Genomic DNA, 25,069 nt, shown 5'->3' on the forward strand with positions numbered 1-25,069 from the left:
AGGCTTGGAAGGAGATGAGATGCGATTTTCTCGGAGGCACTTTAACGTCCCACGAGACAAAAGGACAGCTGCTGTGCAGGCTTTTAAATATTCGAAGCGCAGTGCGACATGCAGATCACGCAGCACGGCAGCAGCAAGCCAACAGCTGATCGAGCAAAGATGAGATAAAAAAAAAATGTATTTGTTTCCCATTGAATCACCGTTTGGGGGGGGGGGGGTTTCGGAGGAGCGACTGCATCACCTCAGCCTGCGTTCAGCCCACCTCTTCACATAGCGAGCAGCAGGGTGGGTAGGAGAGTGAAACGAGCAGGCGGCAAAGCCCCCTGGTACATAATTAATATTATGTATAAAACGTGATGCTGTCCATTATGGCAAAGAATTACATAAGGTGTGATTGTGTTATAAATAATCATTTTTAGAATTGTGCTTGCTTCTGTATCTCTGCATTTTGTTACATAACATTCACAAACCCACTTAAACCAATTCAGGGAAGCTGGGATCTAAGCCTATTCTAGCACCACTAGGTTTAAGGCAAGAAGAAACCCTGGATGTGAAGCCAGTATATCACAGGCCTCACTCATCTATATATATAAAATTCTTTTCGCGTTTGAAACAGAAATTACGAGGGTTGTCTGGGTTCCACGCGGAATCACTCGAAATAAGTAGCCAAGGATTTTTTTTTCTATTTTTCTCATGTACTTTTTAAACTTTTTCCAAGTATTCACCGCCAACATCAATGCACTTTTGGGCTCTTCTGACCCACGCCGCAAAACACTCGCGAAAGGCTGTCTTTGGGAGGTTGTCCAGCTGTTCTTTGACAGCTGCAATCAGTTCCTCTCGAGTTTCGAAGTTGTGGCCTTGCAGGGGTTCTGTCACCTTCGGGAAGAACCAAAAGTCACGTGGTGCAAGATCAGGCGAGTAGGGTGGCGGGTTCAAAACGTTGACACCACTGTCTTCAATGAAATGCTTCGTCGCATTAGCCGTGTGGGCTGGCGCATTGTCATGATGCAAAAAGTGCCTTCGCAAGTTCTTAGACCGGCCTCTAGCCATCGCAGAAAAAACGTCAGGCAGGCACTGAGTGGTGTACCACTCAGAGGTCACAGTTGTCCTCTCCATCAGTGGAATTGACGCGACAATGCCATCGATGTTGAAAAAGATGGCAAACATGGTGCATTCCACCGAGCGGATTAAACCATCAGAAAAGTCGTAAAAAATCATCACTCGAAAGTCACGCACGCACGGAGTCGGGAGCTTCGCCACTAGCACCGGCTGCGCACTCTCAGTTCGTTTGCTTCTCGTGTTCATTCTGAAGGAAGAGAGGGAGCAAAACATCTGAACAAAAACACGCAACCACTTGAATAATCCCTCTACACAGCAGAACAGGTTTCGACAGGCTGACACTCGACAAACAATAAAATTCCGCGCGGAACCCAGACAACCCTTGAACGTATGACCACATGATATGGAAATTACGTATGACCACAGAACATATTATAATACAGGAAATAGCCAGGCGCGTTCTGACAGAGAAGTTTTATTTATTCGTCCACATGACTGTCGCTGAAACTGCCACATTGTCACTTTTTTTTAGTTGGCAGTACTTGATAGTAGAAGAGATGAGGAAAACAGCTTTGCGTCTTTCTACTTTTTAACTGCGCCGAGCTGTAATCAAGGTGAAGATGAGACCGCCTTCAGCGGCGAGGGGTCGTGAGAACAAAGTGAACACAGGGAGACGCGGAATGTCGGGCTGCTCTGCCGGGTCGAGAGCTTCACATTTTCGGGCAGGGTCCTCTATTCTCACACTGTTTGTGACACTTCAAGTCCCCCGTCGGCTCCTGGGAGAGTGGAAATCTTTTGAGAATAAGTGTAATCGGCGCCATCGAATTGCTCTGCACAACTACTTACTGTCCCTTAAGGTAAGTTCGGGTCACTAAAACCCCACAACATTCAAGGTTGCTTTTGTGATTAATTATTTTAACAAGTAAATCACAGGCATGTAGTGCAAGGTTGTCAGGCAAAAATTTGGACAATCACATAGAAAATGTAATTTCTATACCACAGCGGTCGTGTAGCGGCTTTCATAAGGGATCTACTACTTACCTGTTGTGTTATAGCGCCTTTAAAATGTAGTTTACCCGAAACCACCCCAGTAGTGCTCAATGTATCTTTACTTCTTAAATGTTAATGTTTTACTGTTTAATAACTTATAGACTACATTTTATTTTTTTCCCTTGCATTCAGTGAGCGAAGCCACTGGGTAATCAACTAGTATACACATAAAAACTTGGAAATGCCAATCAACCTAACAAGCATATCTTTAGGGCAGAGGGATACTTGAAGCAAACTTTCGGATTGACACAGGGAGAGTGGGCAAATGACTGGGCTGGGATTCAAATCAACAACACTAAAAGTTGCAGTCAGAAGTACACAGAATGATGCAAGTGTTTTATGTTTTATACTAACATCAGCATTAACTAATTATTTGATTTGAACATATGTTGGCCAGGTGGTTAGCAGTGCTACCTCACAACTCGTGGACTCAATTTCGGGCCCAAAAATACTCCGTTTTTTCACAAATCTCGGCAGTTTTCTTCCCACATCCCAAAAGTGTGCAGGTTATACTAATAAGCAATTTTAAACTGGACTTACACTCACTGAGCCAATTCTTGCAAACACTATTCTAATACTGGGTAGGGCCTCCTTTTGATCTCAAACAGCTTCAGTTCTTCATGGCATGGATTCCAAAAGATGTTGAAGACATTCCTTTGAGATTCTGATCCATGCTGATATGAATGCTTTACACAGTTTCTGCAGATTGGTCAGTTGCACATTCATTTGTAAATTGCTTGTTCTACCACAACCAAAGGTGTTCTACTGGATTTAGATACAGAGTCTGTGACGGCCACTGAAGAACACTGAATTCATTGTCATATTCTTGACACCAGTTTGTGATGACTTTTGCTTTGTAACATGGTGCATTATTATACTGGAAGAAGCTATTAGAAGATGATGAAGGGATGAACATGACCAGCAAACATACTCTACAGTAATAGGCAGTAGCATTCAGGCTATGAATGACTGGTATTATCGAGCCCAAAGTGTGGCAAGACAACACTCCCCACATCATTACACCACCACTAACAGCTGGACTGTTGACACAAGGCAGGTTGGTTTCTTGGATTCATGCTATTGGCACCAAATTCTGACCCTCCCAATCTGTGTGCCTAAATAGAAATTGAGATTTATCAGACAAGACTACACTTTTCTAGTCTTCAGCTGCCCAGTTTTGGTGAGCCTGTGCCCACTGCACCCTCAACTTTCTGTTCTTGACTAACAGGAGAGGAACCCAATGTGGTCTTCTGCTGTTGTAGCTGCCCTTCTGCCTCAAGGGTCAATGTATTGTGCATTCTTCTGTTCACCACAGATCTATAGGTTGGTTATGTACATTTCCGTAGCCTTTCTGTCAGTTCAAACCAGTCTGGCCATTCACCTCTGACCTCTCTTGCCAACAAGGTGTTTCCATCTGCAGAACTGCTACACACTGGATGTTTTTTTGGTTTTTGCGACATTCTGAGTAAACTCTTGCAGCTGTTGCATGTGAGATCAGCAGTTAAAGAAATACTCAAACCAGCACCAACAATCATGCAATGGCCAAAATCACTGAGATCACATTTTGTCCCCATTCTGGTGTTTGATGTGAACATTACAGGGGTTTCTGATTATTTGCTCATTGAGTGTATATCCAGAAGCACAGGTTTGGTTGGATGTACAGTTACTGTAGGTCCATAAATATTTGGACAGAGACAACTTTTTTCTAATTTTGGTTCTGTACATTACCACAATGAATTTAAAATGAAACAACTCAGATGCAGTTGAAGTGCAGACTTTCAGCTTTAATTCAGTGGGGTGAACAAAACGATTGCATAAAAATGTGAGGCAACTAAAGCATTTTTTGAACACAATCCCTTCATTTCAGGGGCTCAAAAGTAATTGGACAAATTAAATAACTGGAAATCAAATGTTCATTTCTAATACTTGGTTGAAAACCCTTTGCTGGCAATGACAGCCTGAAGTCTTGACATCACCAGATGTTGGGTGTCCTCCTTTTTAATGCTCTGCCAGCCCTTTACTGCAGCGGCTTTCAGTTGCTGTTTGTTTGTGGGCCTTTCTGTCCGAAGTTTAGTCTTCAACGAGTGAAATGCCTGTTCAGTTGGGTTAAGATCAGGTGACTGACTTGGCCATTCAAGAATTTTCCACTTCTTTGCTTTAACAAATTCCTGGGTTGCTTTGCCTGTATGTTTTGGGTCAATGTCCATCTGTATCATGAATCAGTTTGACTGCTGTATTTAGCTGGATTTGAGCAGACAGTATGTCTCTGAACACCTCAGAATTCATTCGGCTGCTTCTGTCCTGTGTCACATCATCAATAAACACTAGTGTCCCAGTGCCACTGGCAGCCATGCACACCCAAGCTATCACACTGCCTCCCTCCACCGTGTTTTACAGATGATGTGCTATGCTTTGGATAATGAGCTGTTCCACGCCTTCTCCATACTTTTTCTTGCCATCATTCTGGTAGAGGCTGATCTTGCTTTCATCTCTCCAAAGAATGTTTTTCCAGAACTGTGCTGGCTTTTTGAGATGTTCTTTAGCAAAGTCCAATCTAGCCTTTCTATTCTTGAGGCTTATGAGTGGCTTGCACCTTGCAGTGCACCCTCTGTATTTACTTTCATGCAGTCTTCTCTTTATGGTAGACTTGGATATCGATACGCTCGCCTACCCCCTGGAGAGTGTTGTTCACTTGCTTGGCTGTTGTGAAGGGGTTTCTCTTCACCATGGAAATGATTCTGCGATCATCCACCACTGTTGTCTTCCGTGGACGTCCAGGTCTTTTTGCGTTGCTGAGTTCACCAGTGCTTGCTTTCTTTCTCAGGATGGACCAAACTAGATTTTGCCACTCGTAATATTGTAGCAATTTCTCAGATGGGTTTTTTCTGTTTTTGCAGCTTAAAGATGGCTTCTTTCACCTGCATGGAGAGCTCCTTTGACCGCATGTTGTCTGTTCACAGCAAAATCTTCCACATGCAAGCACCACACCTCAAATCAACTCCAGTCCTTTTATCTACTTCATTGATAATGACATAACGACGGACCTGCCCACACCTGCCCATGAAATAGCCTTTGAGTCAATTGTCCAATTACTTTTGAGCCCCTGAAATGAAGGGATTGTGTTAAAAAAATGCTTTAGTTGCCTCACATTTTTATGCAATCGTTTTGTTCACCCCACTGAATTAAAGCTGAAAGTCTGCACTTCAACTGCATCGGAGTTGTTTCATTTCAAATTCATTGTGGTAGCGTACAGAACCAAAATGAGAAAAAAGTTGTCTCTGTCCAAATATTTATGGACCTAACTGTATATGTACAGAGTAACAAACTGTATCCCTATCTAGAGCAGGTTTCTGCTTTGTGCTTTAAATTTAAATAAGTACAAGCTCTTGTCTTGCAGTCAAACTTATTAAACAGTTTGATGATGTAAAGGATTTTGCATAAGATGTCAGGATGATCAAATCTGCACTTTCTTTACATTACATAACAAAATAAGCAGTTCTCTAAGTGCTTAAATCCTGGAACTATTGCAATACTTATACACCCACCTTGACTGTATGTATTTGCTTGACTTAAAGCAATTGTTAAAATGTTGTTGTCATATGGATTTTGATGATGTTATTGGGAACACAAAATGCTGAACATACCTGAAGAGTGCTTGTTGACTAGTGTTTGCTCTTGTTTTTGCCTCCATCTAAAAACAGAAGCGATGTTTATTTTCCTTCTGACTTTGATTCCTTGGTTGTGCTTTAAAGTTGTCTGAGTTTTCCACTGGGTTCCTAAATCATTGCCCACACAGTTCTCCAAAGATACTGAGTGACCTTCTCCATCCAGATTCTTCATCTTTGCATCTTGCACCTCTTCATTATGTACATTTTTAGAAATTAAACTAAAGTCATCTGTCTTGGGTGAACAATCTGTGGAAGGCTTATGAAGTGCAGAAGCTGCAGGCAGACCAGAAGTGTCCTTTTCTCTTCCTGCAATTAGAAAAAACATTTACAGTACAGGTTACAAAAAAAAAAAAAAAAAAAAAAGTACAGGAAACTAATTTAAGCGAAACATTTAAGAAATGCTTACGGCCTTACATAGACAGCAGACTTGAAGGTCACTATTAACTACAGAAAAGCATCATATTTGGCAATATACTGTACATCCAATCAAACCTGTGCTTCTGGATATACACTTGTAATGGCCGACCCCTTACCCAGCCGGCAGCTACACCTCCAAGACCTGTGGCCTGGATGAATTACTGAGAGGACTCTAAATATCAAGCCGTACCTCTAACAAATAAACTTTTCCCCACAATCGACGGTGTAAACATAAGCACAAAAGAAAAGCAGATATGTAAAAATAAGTGAATATATTAAAACACAACACAACAAAATACTATTGCACATACACCATGTAGAATATATATATATGCTCATGGCATTCGTAGACTGTGTCACAATCTGATTGTATGGGTGGTTACCTACCAGGTAACGCTTGTGGTTGGCCAGCGAGCTTCTCACAACTGAGGGCACCGTGGCGGATGTTAGCAGACTCGCTGGCCAACCACAAGCGTTACCTGGTAGGTAACCACCCATACAATCAGATTGTGACACAGACTACGAATGCCATGAATGTAATTACCCCGATCTACATGCTGTCAAATAAACGAACCACACGCGGTGGCGCAACGTTAGGGGCATCGCCTCTGGCGCTGACGTCCGAGGTTCGATTCCCGAGAGGGAGTGCAGTAGAGTGTGTACGCCTGATGAGCCCAGAATTAGGGTGAAACACGTGTCGCGTACTCTTTGCATTATTTGACAGTAAACTATTTTCAACCATGTATATATATATATATATATATATATATATATATATATATATATATATATATCCCTCCACCAGAGCAATACTGTGACAACACTATATAAATACACAACAAACCCTCTCTTGCCCCTGTAACATAACAAACAACAATGAATGAAACATGGAAAATGGCAATGATATTGATCCGAGTGTACAACTGTCCTGAATGCGGATGACTGGTCAACTGATAAGAGATGCGTTTGTATTTCCCGGATTAAATGGAGCAACCTCACCGTGATGAGGGAATTGAAGTCAGTCCGGCGGAATGAAAACAAACTGGTTGCAAAAGTGCGATGTGGAAAAACAGCAAGTAAGTGGTGGTGAAAAATGGTCTCCGTCTTTCTCCTCTCTCCGTTTCCTCCTGATTGCTTAAATAGTATGCTGGATGTAATTGATTGTGATTGAAAACAGGTGCTTTCCATCTTGGGGCTGCGGTCTCTTTCCATCATCCGTCCCCCCTGAATTTACGGGGACGACATTTACTGACACACACATAAACAGCAAACGGGATGATGGAAATAAAACGCACTCAGCACAAACATTGACAACACTAATACTACTATGTAACCCAAGATACACACTCAATGAGGAAATAATCAGAAACCCCTGTAATGTTCACATCAAACACCAGAATGGGGAAAAAACTAACATAAATTTGTATGTTAGTTGGACATGCAAGTTAGATTTTCACTGAACTCCTCCTCCTACCATCACCACCACCACATAAATGAAGAAACACTGAGGGTGCTGTTTTTCCCACAATAATTTATTCCTCTTAGAAGATTAGCAAAAAGGCCAGACATCCCATATATAGCTGATACTGAAGAACATAAGCCTGTGATGTGAACCAGTGAGCATTTGTTAATGTTTTTTGTTTTCTTTGTTTTATCATAAAAAAGTGATCACAAAAGGCACTTTAACTTCCAAAGGTTCTTATTTTATTGCTGGGCAAGTTAATCTTGTAAATGTCTAAATGTTTTCATGTTTACCCCTCAGTACTTATCTCTTTAGCATTCACTCATCACTTGTGTCTTTGCTAATGGCTTGCTACCTCCTCTGTAAGGAGTTGACATTCACTCTGCTGTACCATAACAATGGCTGAGGCTGGCTACCTCAGTTTTGTCCACCAACGACTGACTCTCAGAATGCCTCGTTAGACGGCCAAGAGCCACCATAAATGCTCTGCTCTTGCTGGGATTTATAGGAGACAGACTGCTTCCGGGTCACTACCCTTGAAAGGGATGAATTTAGGAATACCTTAGCAAAGGCCAGGAGCTGCTACAAGAGCACTGCTGTTGACGGGATTCATGGATTTGTCATTCCACTCCCAGATTGCTACCTTTGAAAAGTCTTCTTCCTGAATCACCTGAACAAGCGTAACTTGAACCTGAACAAACATGCAAGAAATAATCCAACAAAGTGAGGAGAACCAGCCTCCTGCCAGGTTACCTACATCTTTCAGCTCTTGGATCTCTACCTTTGAAAGAGTTCACAGCTTGCTATATTAAAACTCATCACAGGACACACAAATAATGTCAATAAACAAGGCAGTGTCACAAGATCATTTAAATCATTATTCATGTTTATTTGCAGAGAAACCAGGCATCAAATACTGTAAGGCAAAAGAAAATGAAAACATATAACCTGAAAAGTCCTTTCTTCTTCATCCAGCTAAGACATTCTTTAAAAGTATGTGCCATGGTGCAGCCTTTCTACACTTCTCTGTTGGAGTGCATTTTCATTTTGTGGGTGGCATTGTACTTTCGTCCTCTTGACAGCATGATGTTTTGTTTCATCTTCAGAACTCTCTCCCTCATATCAAACACTGTGCCTCACGTCTCTTGTATCAAAAGCCGTGTATCATCTGTGTCAAGCCAATAAAGGTGCCTTCTCTTATATCATGGCTTGATAGCTACTGTATTTTTAGTAGGGCTATATCAGACAAAAATCAGACCACTAAAACATTTCCATAGTCCGGCCACTTATACATTTAGTTAATTATGAGAGGCATGTTAACTACAAAGCTCCCAATGACTTATTTCACATGTTCTTGCAAGCATATACACACGGGTCAGTTCATATACACTTAAACATTTACATTCTAATAAAAATAACAGTTGACCAACATTTATTTTTTACCTTTGCATATGCCACCAGAATTCTTTAATCTGTTTGTTCAACACTCTTTAAAAACACATTTTTAAAATGTAAACTTTTGAAAAATCCTGTGAGTCAAAAATGAACAGATTTTGTTTGTTGCAACTGGCTCAGATTATTGTAAAGTTTGAGGAATGGAGAAAAAAATAAGTTAGCACTACAACAGAACTGAAATGAGCTCACCGGGAAAGCCACAACTAGTCTCATCCACTGACTTGTCAACAACGTGCTTTTGAAAAACACATACACACTGGCCAAGGGCACACTTGAGATGGATTTTATTCTTAATTTCACACACAAAAAACAGCTTCAAGTATAGGAATTATCAGTTCTGGTTGATTTGCTACTAGAAACTCTTTTTCCTTTTAGCATTCTTCTTACACATTTGTAAACGGTGCTCTTAATACTGATTTGAGCAAGCAGATCCTGGGTCACACCTGATATTCTGCCTTCAGCGGTCCTGCAACCAACCTAATCCATAGCTGATAAAATCACTTGCACCAGCCAACTGCAGCATTACCTTGTTAAAAACACCTCATGCAGGCTGGGAATATTAAATATTTCTAAGAGTACCTAGGGACCACTTGCATATACAGTCATATGAAAAAGTTTGGGAACCCCTCTTAAGTGTTTGGATTTTTGTTTCTCATTCACTGAGCTTTCAAAGTAGCAACTTCCTTTTAATATATGACATTCCTTATGGAAACAGCAGTATTTCAGCAGTGACATTAAATTTATTGGATTAACAGAAAATATGCAATATGCATCATAACAAAATTAGACAGGTGCATAAATGTGGGCACCCCAACAGAGATATGACATCAATACTTAGTTGAGCCTCCTTTTATAAATATAACGGCCTCTAGATGCTGTCCTCCTATAGCCTTTGGTGTGTGCCTGGATTCTGGATGGAGGTATTTCTGTCCATTCTTCCATACAAAATCTCTCCAGTTCAGTTAAATTTGATGGCTGCCGAGCATGGACAGCCTGCTTCAAATCATCCCATAGATTTTCGATGATATTCAAGTCGGGACTGTGATGGCCATTCCAGAACATTGTACTTCTCCCTCTGCATGAATGATTTTGTAGATTTCGAACTGTGTTTTGGGTCATTGTCTTGTTGGAATATCCAACCCCTGCGTAACTTCAACTTTGTGACTGATGCTTGAACATTATCCTGAAGAATTTGCTGATATTGGGTTGAATTCATCTGACCCTCAACTTTAATAAGGGCCCCAGTCCCTGAACTAGCCACACAGCCCCACAGCATGATGGCACCTCCACCAAATTTGACAGTAGGTAGCAGGTGTTCTTCTTGGAATGCGATGTTCTTCTTCCGCCATGCAAAGTGCTTTTTGTTTTGACCAAATAACTCAATTTTTGTCTCATCAGTCCAAAGCACTTTGTTCCAAAATGAATCTGGCTTGTCTAAATGAGCATTGGCATACAACAAGCGACTCTGTTTGTGGCGTGAGTGCAGAAAGGGCTTCTTTCTTATCACCCTGCCATGCAGATGTTCTTTGTGCAAATTGAGCTGAATTGTAGAACGATGTACAGATACACCATCTGCAGCCAGATGTTCTTGCAGGTCTTTGGAGGTGATCTGTGGGTTGTCTGTCACCATTCTCACAATCCTGCTCATATGCCGCTCCTGTATTTTTCTTGGCCTGCCAGACCTGCTGGGTTTAACAGCAACTGTGCCTGTGGCCTTCCATTTCCTGATTCCATTCTTTATAGTTGAAACTGACAGTTTAAACCTCTGAGATAGCTTTTTTTGTAGCCTTCCCCTAAACCAGGAGACTGAACAATCTTTGTTTTCAGATCTTTTGAGAGTTGCTTTAAGGATCCCATGCTGTCACTCTTCAGAGGAGAATCAAAGGGAAGGAAGCACATCTTGCAATTGACCACCTTAAATACCTTTATATCTCATGATTGGACACACCGGTCTATGAAGTTCACATTTGATTTAATTTCATACAACTAAATACTGCGTCACTAAAAATCTTTGCTCGGAAAACGCCACAGTACTCAGATGTTTCTAGGAAATGAAAGACATACCACTGTTATCTTTTTTGTTGAAAGGAGAGTCAATTATTATGTAGGCTGAGAGGGGTTCCCAAACTTTTTCATATGACTGTATCTATATATATATATATATATATATCAATATATATATCTATATATATAATTCACTAAGCCACCAGCGAGCAAGACACCCATGGAGCACGCAGGATGGAGCCACGCCCACCAACTCTAAGACCCTTAGATACGATGACAACTCGCAGAGCCACACCCACCAACTCGGACGCAGCAACTCACAACACAGGGCGTCATTCGCGTTCGTCTCTGCTACACTCCACATGCACCTCTGAGCCACGTTGACTTTTCATTATTCTTTTCGGTTACGACGCACGACCGCGTCCACCATCGCAAACTGTTTTACACGCCATGGTCTTAGAGTTGGTGGGCAGGTCTCTGTGAGTTGCTCTTGTGAGCGGGCACATGACCAGGCAGTGTGTATGCTTCAAGAACGAGGGTGGACGCGGCAGAACCATCTAAGAAGAAGCATGTTTGTCGCAGATGTGAATCGCTGTATGCAGCGTGTAAAACAGTTTGCGAGGGGTATCCCATGGTCTTACAGTTGGTGGCCGGGTCTCTGTGAGTTGCTCTTGCAAGCGGGCTCATGACCAGACAGTGTGTATGCTTCGAGTGCGAGGGTAGACGCGATAGGACCATCTAAGAAAAATCATGTTTGTCGTGGATGTGAATCGCTGAATGAGCGTGCGACGGCGGTCCTCCAATTGTCAGTCACGGACAATTGTGTGTTGCCCTCTCCAGGGTTCCATCTTTTCATTCACCTACAGTCGTATCCTCAAACCCACCCCATTTGGACAACTGTGTCTTTCAGGAAGTGTTCACCCATCAATACATAATTATGCACGGGTTGGCTAATATATATATATAACATATAAAATTCAACTGTCTGTCTGTCTATCTGTCTATCTGCCTATATGCCGGTCTGCTTTTCACAGTAGAACTACTTAACATATTTAGATTGTTTTTTTTTCTATAATTTGCTTGAACATTCCAGTTGATTTTGTGACTTCTCTCATCGCGCTAAGAATCATAGTTCGTTTGCGGTACCAATTTATTTGCACGCATCTGAGAGAGACGCAGCAGACCGAGGGGAGGGGGACGGGGCCCTCCTCACTCATGCGTCAGCCTCAGGGTGTGTACCTTACCTCCACTTAGCGAGCAAACAAGAGAATTACATTAAGGATTTAAATTGTTTTTCTTTTCTATTATTTGCTTGAATATTCTGGTTGATTTTGTGACTTCTCTCATCGCGCTAAGAATCATAGTTCACTTGCAGGAGCGACATATTCACGCTAATCCAAGACAGAGGCTGTGGGACGAGGGAAGGGGGAAGCGTGACGTCAGGAGTAGGAAGCCGGGCAGGGCCCTCCTCACTCATGCGCCAGTCTCCGTTTGAGTCAGTCTACCTGTCGCCACGTTTTGGAGTGTACCTTGCTTCCGCTTAGCTAGTGATAGCTGTTTATTTATTGAATTTTAAAATTTGTGCTGTTTCACTATTATGCGGTGGAGTCGTGGGGGGATGGCTAGTGTGTATATATTTGCACACATACATACATGATGATAATCACAAAAAGAAGTACTTCATTGAAAGATGTGAAGAACTAATAATAATAATAACTATATATACTCAAATTTCACATTATGCCTATTGATTACCTGTTTCAAATTAAAAGAATACACTTTCCTGTAAGACTCGAGGATTTTGCAAAGCAATGACTATTGAAAGCAGACACTGATTCAATGCAGGAATGTTCAACTCATGTCCAATTGTATATAGCATGTTCTAGAGTAAGCAGCTCCAGTGACCTAATACTATTATTATCATCACTTATTATTTGACTGTTGTCTTTATCTAAGGCAATTCACAACATTTGATTAGAATTCATTTGTTTTTCTAATTGGAGCACGGTCAGGTCACAGAGTGTCAGTAATGGGATTTGAAGACACAACCTCAAGTTTTGAAGTCCTAGGTCCAAAGCCTTAACTGTTACACCATACGTATTGTCTGCCAGTATTATATACAGAGTAGCACTTAGTTACGTAGTACTTCTATATACATCCAATTAACCACAGCTGAAATTTCCTGGGCAAAACTGGGCAACACAGCTAGTATTTAAATAAAATGATAAAAAGAACAGTTACCATGACTGAATTCCTATTACACTGGTTCAATATCTGTATTGTTTGAATTTATTAAGCCATCCAGACTTTTCTTCTAACCTTGTCACCTCAGCACAGATGAAAAGCTAAGGACTGAGCAAAAGTCAAGAAATTCACCCATCACACGCATTAATCCCTCTAGCACTTTGCTGACCATCTGTATTGCACTCTCTAAACACACAATCACTGGATCACAGCCACACTAATTTGAGTCTTTCTCTCCTTTGTGTAATTGAATTAGCCCACATCTTTGCCAGTCTTCTGGTATCTGCGCTTCCCTCATAATCATATGACATTGGTCCTCCAGCCTTTCAAACCTATAAACTTAAGCTGCCTTGTAACGGCCGACCCCTTTACCCAGCCGGCAGCTACACCTCCAAGACCTGTGGCCTGGATGATTTACTGAGAAATAATCTAACTATCAAGCCGTACTTCTAACCAATTAAACTTTTCCCCACAATCGACGGTGAAAATATAAGTACACAAAAACAGGATGTAAAATTAAACAGATTAAATGTATTAAATGAAACAAGACATGCAAAAAATAGAAACATATAAATATAAATATCCCTCCACCCCAGCAACAACAAGACACCACCAAATATAAATACAACAAAAAACCCTCCCTTGTCCCTGTAACAGATAAACACACAACACGAATAACAAGAATTGAATAATATATGGAAACGAATGTGAACGTGAGTCCGGTAATAAAGAAACTGTCCTGGATGCGGTTGACTGAATTAGTGAAAATGAGTCGTTTGATTTTCCCCAGAAAAAATGGAGCAGCCTCACCGTGAATCCTTGGTGCGTGGTGGATGATTAACTCCGACCCCGGGGTCTCTCGTGATGAGGTCCTTGAAGCAAGTCCGGTGGATGGAAAAACAAACTGGATGGAAATGCGCGATGTGGAAAATAACAGGTACAGATGGCTTGTGGTCGTGAATGTGAAAAAAATCTCCTTCTCTCCTCTCTACTTCCTTCTCCTCCAGCTGGCTTAAATAGTCCTGTGACGGCTGTGATTGATTAATTAAGGACAGGTGTTTTCCAGGTTTGTGGCTGTGGTCTCCTTCCATCATCCGTCCCCCTTTACGGGGACGGCATTAACTGATACACATACAAACAGTAAACGGGACAATGAAACGAGACGCACTCAGAACTGACATTTAACACTAACTATGTGGCCGCGCTACAGCCTTCTGCAATTCAGAACCACTTCAGTTGGGCTTTCTGTTTTTCCACTTCATTTACCTTGATACATTTTTGCTATTTTTTACAAATTAAAAGTTAAAACATGAATCAAGAAATTAACTATAAGCATGCAGGAAATATATAATAAATCATCATTCATTCATTTTCTAGTCCTCTCATGCTTCAGGAGCAAGGTGGAAACAAACTCTAGGTGGGGTACTAGTCCATCACAAGGCACAGTCACTCACCCCACTCTCACAATAGCAGTTTAGAGTCACCAACTAACCTAACATGAATGTCTTAAGGATGTGTGAGATTAACACATGGACACACAGGGAGGGCACGAACACTCCACACAGGCAGTGCCTCGGTTGAGATTTGAGCTTAAGACTGTAGCATTGTGAGGGGCTAACCACTGCGCCACCATGCTGTTCCAGAATGCACAAGCTGTTTTTTCTTGGTTACATATGAACAATACATAATAAAGTCATCATTTCACAGCTTACAAGTCTCACAAAAGGAAGGAAACACAAATGTTGTTAGCCTCTCCTACAGTGAGGAAGTGAAATTTCTCACACAGTAATAATTTATCACCTAGGCCTCTTAAAAGCTTTTAAAAGCTCTTTGCTGTGCCAACTCCTGATGCCCAACTCAGAAATCATTTGGGATAAATTTGCAAACCTGTCTAATAGCATTTAGTGTTGTATTTAGATGGTGTTTTATTTTCATTCACATGTGTCTAAGAGAAACCTGCATCTTGCAGTGTATTTATAGGTAATACATGTATTGGTCTTTCGACAGGGAAGCTAAAAATGTATTTAAAAACAGGTGTACTCCATTGAAAACATGTCCAGAATTTTCAGAATGACTCTTTATTTATTCCACCTGTCCAGTATACCGTGCTTATCAGTGTTGTTTTTATAAGAACCCTTGGAAATGTAGAATAGATTGTTCACATCTATCAATTCATTTTCTAACCAGCAGATCCAAATCTGGATTGTGAAGAGTTGGAGACGTTTGGAAGTTTGGAAACTGCTCCATACAGAATGTCATGTGCATACACTTGTCGAATTTCAAGTATGCAAATAACCTAACCGCATGTCTCAGGAATGTGAGATGGGAATTTGAGTATCCAAAAGTAACCTCACTTGGACATGGGAAGAATGTGCAAACTGTGTGCTTGACTAGGGCCTGTGACACCATGATGCTCCATTGATTACATCTTTTTTGGTACTTCCTATTATTAAGTTATTCATATTTCTTTATTATTATTATGTACAACCATGACTACAAAAAATTACTCAGAGTGACTATTATAGAAAACAAGAATACTTTAAATGTGGTCTGAGTAAGTCGCACACATTAGATTTTATCAATAATCCATCTCATGATCCATTTAATTCAAAATAAATGTAATTGTTGTCTGGCAGAAGTATTTGATCACCAAATATGAATGGTGATGTGCCATGCAATACAATGCAGATGACCATCCCTGACTGGCTCACTTAAAATGAATTCGGAAGTGAACTTGGGAGAACACTCAGCTATGATTATCATTGCTGAAGGTGGCCAGGAGACTGCATACTCTTTGGTTCATGGTAGAAGATAAAGATGATGGTTGGCTGCACTGGAGTGCTTGAAAGAAAAATGGCAAGAAGGCCGGCCTTAGATCAAAGCCCTAGAGCTGTATGCCTTATTTGGTCTTACCTGTCCTTCCCATGCATATGACTGCTCACTCAATTACAACATTAACAGTGCTCTCAATGCCATTAGACGCACATAGGTAAGTAAGAACAGTTGTCTGTGTACGTAATTCCAAGGAGAAAATGGCAAATCTAAATATTTAAGTGGCCTTGAATACAGCTTGCTAGTGGGGACCAGATACAGTGGCATGAAAATATCAGAAACCACGAAAAGTAGATCTCATATGCAGCAGTGCTATGTTTGTATTAAAAGACCACTGGGCATAAAACATCTTGGCATTTGCAACCCTGTTATGTAAATCATACAGTTAAAAACCAGCAGCTTGTTGACTTTTGGCTTTGGAAATCTTTTTTTCTTGTACGCTTTTCTGATGGTTGACTCCTGCCCATTTAATGAGTATCTTTAACTTTACCCTTGAAAGAGTTTCCATTTTCTGGTCTTTCAAGTCCAATGTAACTTGTGCGGAGAAAGAGATGGGCTCAAGTGACTCAAATAATAGCTGAAAATAATAGTGTGAAGCATAACAGAACATATAACTCCGCTTCTCCTGTCATGGATAGCAGATAACAAGCCAATTATTTTCCATTCCTGACGGCAAAATCCATGAAGGAACACTTAGACTCGGGGATTGGACAAATATTGTTGGGTGCAATAAATGTCAGAATATGCTGATTCATAGTGGTGGGAGGACAAGGATACTGCAAAAAGTCTATAGATAGAGAGGATGTTTAAGAAGAAAAATGTCTCACAGACACTCCATGAAAGAGAGGAGTCATGGTGGACAAGAAACAAGGCTGCAATATTCTAGATGATCACATGAAAGCTCTACTGAGATCCTGTAGGCAATAAAATATGACAGGATGCCTGAAAGCCGCTGGGTGCCTATACCTTTAAAAAAAAAAGGATTACTCAGAGGTATAGCTAATCTGTTGACCACTGTGTACTGGTAGCTGTCGAGTTTTATATGATGTCTGTGAATAATTCTTGAGGTGGTCCAGAAGTAATAATTCTTTATTTATCCATCCATCCATTTTGCAACCCGCTGAATCCGAACACAGGGTCACGGGGGTCTGCCGGAGCCAATCCCAGCCAACACAGGGCACAAGGCAGGGGACCAATCCTGGGCAGGGTGCCAACCCACCACAGGACACACACAAACACACCCACACACCAAGCACACACTAGGGCCAATTTAGAATCGCCAATCCACCTAACCTGCATGTCTTTGGACTGTGGAAGGAATTCTTTATTTATTTAATTCTTTATTTATTTGTCACATACATAGTTATACAGGACAACACGCAGTGAAATGCATCTTTTCGCATAACCCTTGGAGTCAGAGCGCAGGGTCAGCCATTGTACAGCGCCCCTGGAGCAATTGAAGGTTAAGGGCCTTGCTCAAGGGCCCAGCAGAGTAGCATCTCTTTTGGCAGTGACGGGGATTCGAACCGGCAACCTTTGGGATGCCATCGCAGATCCACAGAGCCACCACTCAATCCCTAGGTCAAGTTGAAAAGGCTAATGTCAGCCAGACGAAAACTGACTCTCTAGTCACACTGTAAATGTCTACTGAAGGGAAATATTTAGTGGTAGGGAGATCAGCTAATCTTCCAGATTTGACAGCTTTCAAGCATGTGGTGGTTTTAGGAATTATCAGCCATAAAAGGAATATACATACACTTCTGCTTTAGAGTATTATCATATATTCAGTAAAGGCGTGAAGCCTTTGATCCCTAAATCCACTGCATGCTGAAAGGCTGTCACAACTCGGGGATGATATCAGGGAATAGAGACACAGAGAGAAAGGGAGATATTTATTTTGGAGATGTTCAGAGTCGGGTGATTGGAAAATTACCCTGCCTAGTGAGTTAGGCGCCGTTTCACATTATAGCCAGACCCAGCTGGGCTGAAGGGATTAGTTTATTGAGCACACTTTATATTGTGGATTAGTTCAGCGTTTCTCAACCTTTAAGTATTTGCGACCCTAGTTTTCATAACAGTTTTAATCGTGTCCCCCTAACGTTTTTTTGAAACCCTAATAAAATTTATTCCTATGTTTTTTGCTGCCGATACACCACTACAAGTTTAAAATTTCCCTACGAATAGAGAAATTATGCCACATATGGCAACATTCGCGTCCCCTTTTTTGGTCCTTTGGGGAGCGCGCCCCACAGTTTGAGAACCGCTGGATTAGTTTATTATTATTTGTGTTGTTTCTTTATTCATCCCTCTCTTGTTCTTTTACCCCAAAAAAAACAACCTATTTATAAAAATAACACATATCCCTTAACAAGACATGCAGGTTTGGTGGACTAGAGTTGGTAAATCGTCTCTAGTGTGTGTGCATGTGTTCACCGAGCTTTGGACTGGTGCTGGATGATTGCTGGAACAGACTCCAGCTGCCACACAAAACTACCCTGGATAAGCACTTAAAAATGGATGGATTATTACAGATTTATATGGTAACTAGGGGGTTCCCCCCTGCTCGCTTTGCTCGCCAACATGCCTGTGCTACGCACCAGACACTTCACGTCTCTGCCACTTGTGTTGTGAAGAGGGGGGCTGAATGCACCCCAAGGAGACGCGGTCGCACTTCTGAAACCCCCTATTAAATGGTGATACAATGGGAAACAAATAGTTTTTTGTTTTTTTTTATCTCCTCTTTGCTTGATCAGCTGCTGCTGCTACCGTGCTGCATGATCTGCGTCTCGTGCGGCACTTCAAACATTTAAAAGCCTGTACAGCAGCTGTCCTACTCTTTGTCTTTTATTTCCAGCCCAGGGCGTAGTTAAATCTTTTGGCACAAACTCTCATCTTGCAGGACGTGAGTTCTTGATACTTTTTAGCTTATAATTTAAAAACGGAATAAGAATCTGAAAATCTAACAATATCACATTAAAGTCTGATAAATTCTGAACAGAATGATACCAAACATATATACTGTATGTAGGTTTTAAAATAAACCTGATTTAAAGCGTGACAAAAAACGTCACATAAAATCGTTGCACTTTTAGGCTTAGGGTTTTATGTATATACTAGCAAAATACCCGCGCTTCGCAGCGGAGAAGTAGTGTGTTAAAGAGGTTATGTAAACATATATATACATAAACATACTGTATATACATAAATATATACATATACACATCCACATATATATACATATATCAACATATATATACACATATATATATATATATATATATATATATATATATATATATACATATATACAGTGGTGTGAAAAACTATTTGCCCCCTTCCTGATTTCTTATTCTTTTGCATGTTTGTCACACAAAATGTTTCTGATCATCAAACACATTTAACCATTAGTCAAATATAACACAAGTAAACACAAAATGCAGCTTGTAAATGGTGGTTTTTATTATTTAGGGAGAAAAAAAAATCCAAACCTACATGGCCCTGTGTGAAAAAGTAATTGCCCCCTGAACCTAATAACTGGTTGGGCCACCCTTAGCAGCAATAACTGCAATCAAGCGTTTGCGATAACTTGCAATGAGTCTTTTACAGCGCTCTGGAGGAATTTTGGCCCACTCATCTTTGCAAAATTGTTGTAATTCAGCTTTATTTGAGGGTTTTCTAGCATGAACCGCCTTTTTAAGGTCATGCCATAGCATCTCAATTGGATTCAGGTCAGGACTTTGACTAGGCCACTCCAAAGTCTTCATTTTGTTTTTCTTCAGCCATTCAGAGGTGGATTTGCTGGTGTGTTTTGGGTCATTGTCCTGTTGCAGCACCCAAGATCGCTTCAGCTTGAGTTGACGAACAGATGGCCGGACATTCTCCTTCAGGATTTTTTGGTAGACAGTAGAATTCATGGTTCCATCTATCACAGCAAGCCTTCCAGGTCCTGAAGCAGCAAAACAACCCCAGACCATCACACTACCACCACCATATTTTACTGTTGGTATGATGTTCTTTTTCTGAAATGCTGTGTTCCTTTTACGCCAGATGTAACGGGACATTTGCCTTCCAAAAAGTTCAACTTTTGACTCATCAGTCCACAAGGTATTTTCCCAAAAGTCTTGGCAATCATTGAGATGTTTCTTAGCAAAATTGAGACGAGCCCTAATGTTCTTTTTGCTTAACAGTGGTTTGCGTCTTGGACATCCGCCATGCAGGCCGTTTTTGCCCAGTCTCTTCCTTATGGTGGAGTCGTGAACACTGACCTTAATTGAGGCAAGTGAGGCCTTCAGTTCTTTAGACGTTGTCCTGGGGTCTTTTGTGACCTCTCGGATGAGTCGTCTCTGCGCTCTTGGGGTAATTTTGGTCGGCCGGCCACTCCTGGGAAGGTTCACCACTGTTCCATGTTTTTGCCATTTGTGGATAATGGCTCTCACTGTGGTTCGCTGGAGTCCCAAAGCTTTAGAAATGGCTTTATAACCTTTACCAGACTGATAGATCTCAATTACTTCTGTTCTCATTTGTTCCTGAATTTCTTTGGATATTGGCATGATGTCTAGCTTTTGAGGTGCTTTTGGTCTACTTCTCTGTGTCAGGCAGCTCCTATTTAAGTGATTTCTTGATTGAAACAGGTGTGGCAGTAATCAGGCCTGGGGGTGGCTACGGAAATTGAACTCAGGTGTGATACACCACAGTTAGGTTATTTTTTAACAAGGGGGCAATTACTTTTTCACACAGGGCCATGTAGGTTTGGATTTTTTTTCTCCCTAAATAATAAAAACCATCATTTAAAAACTGCATTTTGTGTTTACTTGTGTTATATTTGACTAATGGTTAAATGTGTTTGATGATCAGAAACATTTTGTGTGACAAACATGCCAAAGAATAAGAAATCAGGAAGGGGGCAAATAGTTTTTCACACCACTGTATATATATATACACACACATGCAGACACATATACATATATATACATATACATATTTGTATATCTACATATATATACACATATATACATATATATACATATACATATTTGTATATCTACATATATATAAACATATATACATATATATACATATTTGTATATCTACATACATACACATCTATCTATCTATCTATATATATATATATATATATATATATATATATACACACATATATATATATATATACACACATATATATATACACATACATATATATATATATATATATATAGCAAAATACCCGCGCTTCGCAGCGGAGAAGTAGTGTGTTAAAGAGGTTATGAAAAAGTAAAGGAAACATTTTAAAAATAACGTAACATCATTGTCAATGTAATTGTGTTGTCATTGTTATGAGTGTTGCTGTCATATATATATACATATACACATATACACACACATATACACACATATACAGATATATTATATATACATATACACATATATTTTTTATATATATATTTTTATATATATATATATATATATATATATATATATATATATATATACACACATACATACATACATATACACACATAGATGCACTTACAATAACATAGAAATCAATATAAACAACATTAACATCATTATCATATGAGAATATGAAGTAATATATAAGAAGCACATTTCATATAAATATAAATTATTAAACAGTAAAATCTTCTTCTATAATTTGCTACCGTGGCTTTTCGTTGGTCTGTCCAGGATTTTAAATCACATGTAGCTTGCAAACCGTTTCACGTATTGACTTGAAATGTGGTACACATATAATACGTCACGTCTGCTATCTGCTTTATGGGTGATGAATGTATTACTCTTTTTATGTTTATTTTATTTTACAATCAACTCCTATCTGCGCACACCAGGGCGGCCGTGGGCAGATGCGTATGGTGTATTCAGTCCATGTTATCGTGCATTGCGCTGTCACTGGTATTTTGATAAAAGAATTTGAACAATATATAAGAAGCGTATAAATTATTAAACAGTAAAACATTAACATTTAAGAAGTAAAGTTACATTGAGTACTACTGCAGTGCCTTCGGGTATACCTCATTTTTTCTTTGCCCATTACATGCTTAAATGTATACATTTTTTGGTGTACCTACCCGAGAACACGCGACATATAACCGAGCGTGGGAGAAGCATGGATTTTAAACACGCGTTGAGCTCATCTGCTGGTCTCCCTCGTGGAATAACTGGTAATGTTTGACTAAAATCTACAGCGAGTAAAACGACATTACCTCCTTTTTTTTTTTACGATCTCTGAGATCTTGCTTTTTTCGGTTCAAGGCTTCATAAGCTCTTTTATGTTCAATGTTGTACTTAATAAGTACTAATTATCCCAAACCATCATCTTTGAATGTTGCAAGACTTTCGCCTTGTATGTAGATCGGGGTAATTACATTCATTGCATTCCTAGTCTGAATCACAATCTGATTGTATGGGTGGTTACCTGGCACTGTAGGGTTGCCACCCGTCCTTTAAAATACGGAATCGTGCCGCGTTTGAGAATGAAATTGCGCGTCCCGTTTTGAATCAATACTGGACGGGATTTATCCCGTATTTTTTTTATAATTTTTTTTTTAAAGCAGCGTCTCATGCAAATCATCCCACACGCATTTTATGAAGATGCCTTCTTTCCTACTTTTGATTGGGTAATACTTGATGTCATCGTTAGTTTGATTGGTGTTTTTAACTGTCCAGTGAGGAGGGCGTGTCTTTTAAGTACAGTCTGCAAAGTGTTGGCACTGAGATGTTGCGTCAGCGCCATAGTTGAAGCCCCTAACGTTGCGGTCAGCAAGTCGGCTAACATCCGCCATGTGCCGTCTTTCAGTTGCGAGAAGCAGATCATAGAATGGTTGAAACTGTTGCCCCTAACGTTGCGCCACGGCGTGTGCTTCGTTTATACCTCGTGTCTTCTCATTAAACTTTTATCTCGCGAATATGTTATTGCAATCCGCAGCGGGAGCGTTTCTATAAACTTCATTTAAACTTACGTTTTACACCGTGCTTTGTTTCCCTTATGAACATGCTTGTATGCTTAACTCGCTCCGTTCTCAATTGTTTAATTAATTTTTTGCTCTTCGCTGTTTGCGGCTGTTCCTCCATTTCCCCCTACTTCGTTCTTTTATCTCGCGAATATGTTATTGCAATCCTTAACGGGAGCGTTTCAATAAACTGATTGAAAATAGTTTTGCATTTACCTTTTTAGTAAAAGGCGAGCTTTTAAGCCTGAGAAATCACCCCGTAAATGCACACGTTTAATTGGACATGTGTTAATATGTATGGTTACACAGTATTAAAAGACAGTCAAAAATTAACGTCATTTACCTTCGTTCCCGCGTGTGACTCGTGCTGTAAATGTGTTCCTTGTTTTTAGTTCACGTGATTACGTAGGAGGCGTGATGACGCGATACGTGACTCCGCCTCCTCCATTACAGTGTATGGACAAAAAATATGTTCCAGTTATGACCATTACGCTTTGAATTTCGAAATGAAACCTGCCTAACTTTTGTAAGTAAGCTGTAAGGAATGAGCCTGCCAAATTTCAGCCTTCCACCTACACGGGAAGTTGGAGAATTAGTGATGAGTGAGTCAGTCAGTGAGTGAGTGAGTCAGTCAGTCAGTCAGTGAGGGCTTTGCCTTTTATTATTATAGACTAGCTGACGCCCGGTGGTGTAAGAATAGGAATGGAAAATGGTGAGAAAGGAATTCAGAAATCAAGAAGAAATAAATACTTCTTGAAAGACGCAGTGTGCATGTAGAATTTCCGGCCAAGTAGGATTACGTGTGAAAGTGATAAATAAATCGGGCTTTCCGAATTTACGTACTATGGCCATGGCATCCTGATAGTTTTGTTGCATGTATCTTGGACTTCCTGGAAATGTGGACGGTCATATGATCATTTTGCCCACACAAACGTTGTTATTTTCAGCGTTTGCTTGGAGTGCGTCTGATAGTTCCATGCACAGATCTTGTTGATGTAATCTGAGATAGTTGAGACGCGCGCCCTCTGTTTTAACATACGCATCTACGACGTACTGTTGGAATAGTTTGCCGCTAGAGTGCAAAATACTAAATGTATTCCTCATTGCTAATCTGTACGCGTAAAATTGGCATTGAGTAAGCCTTATTCGCTTGCCGGTTCTTTTATCAGGAACATGTCGGGGCATTGTATTGTCGTAAATCCTGTTCAGGGTTTTCCTTGAAAACCATTCGTACAGATGTTGTTGGATTGGACTGAGCGATTTCATGCATGTGTTTGTGTGATTTAGCGAAGGGGTTGATGGTTCTGAGCATGGAATCTAGCTGGAGAAGTACATTTTCGCTGCATGCAGAGTTTGCTTTATTTTGTAAGCGTACTTCAGTAGCTTGCGCTGTGTCAAAAACATACAACTGTCCATATCCTGGAGAGGTAGAAGTGTTAGTGTATAGTGGAGAGATTTGGTGATAAATTTGCCCGTGTATTTTAAAACAGTATGGTCTGTGGCCAGGAGGTTGAGTTATCTGTGCACCCATGGAAGCAAACGCTAGAGAAGAGTTGTATTCTCGAATGTACTCACACTAATTTTTAGCTTCTGATGTTTGCTGTGCAAGAAGTTGTTGTAAAGACACAGGTGGCTCCCGCAACGGTGGTAAAGCTACTTTACTATTGTGGTAGCACCTCGAGTACTTGTTGGATGTATTGTGCTCAGCAGTCCAGTATAGTGCATGACATAGAAGAGGACGAATAGGAATCGAGAAATGCCGAGTCGGCTGCGTGTAGGCGGGACCGGTTTTGAAGTGGAAGCAGGACGAACCAGAAGAGAAATATATATAAGAGAGTAGATTATTAGCATCTGTAAAGAGTACAGTGAAATTCTTACTTGCCTAAGTGTTAATCAACATACAACAT

The 25,069-nt window shown here is 40.4% G+C and overlaps 1 protein-coding gene across 1 annotated transcript in view; it reads right to left on the reverse strand.

Annotated features, from left to right (window-relative positions):
* The window catches only part of LOC127526108 (77 kDa echinoderm microtubule-associated protein-like), a 75,502-nt gene that overhangs the window by 41,312 nt on the left and 9,121 nt on the right, over positions 1-25,069 (reverse strand). The window contains exon 5 of the mRNA XM_051920289.1: positions 5,754-6,083. Coding sequence (XP_051776249.1) covers positions 5,754-6,083 — 330 coding nt within the window. The remainder of the gene's footprint in view (positions 1-5,753; positions 6,084-25,069) is intronic.

The sequence above is a fragment of the Erpetoichthys calabaricus genome, chromosome 17 (genome assembly GCF_900747795.2).
Source record: "Erpetoichthys calabaricus chromosome 17, fErpCal1.3, whole genome shotgun sequence".
Taxonomy (NCBI): domain Eukaryota; kingdom Metazoa; phylum Chordata; class Cladistia; order Polypteriformes; family Polypteridae; genus Erpetoichthys; species Erpetoichthys calabaricus.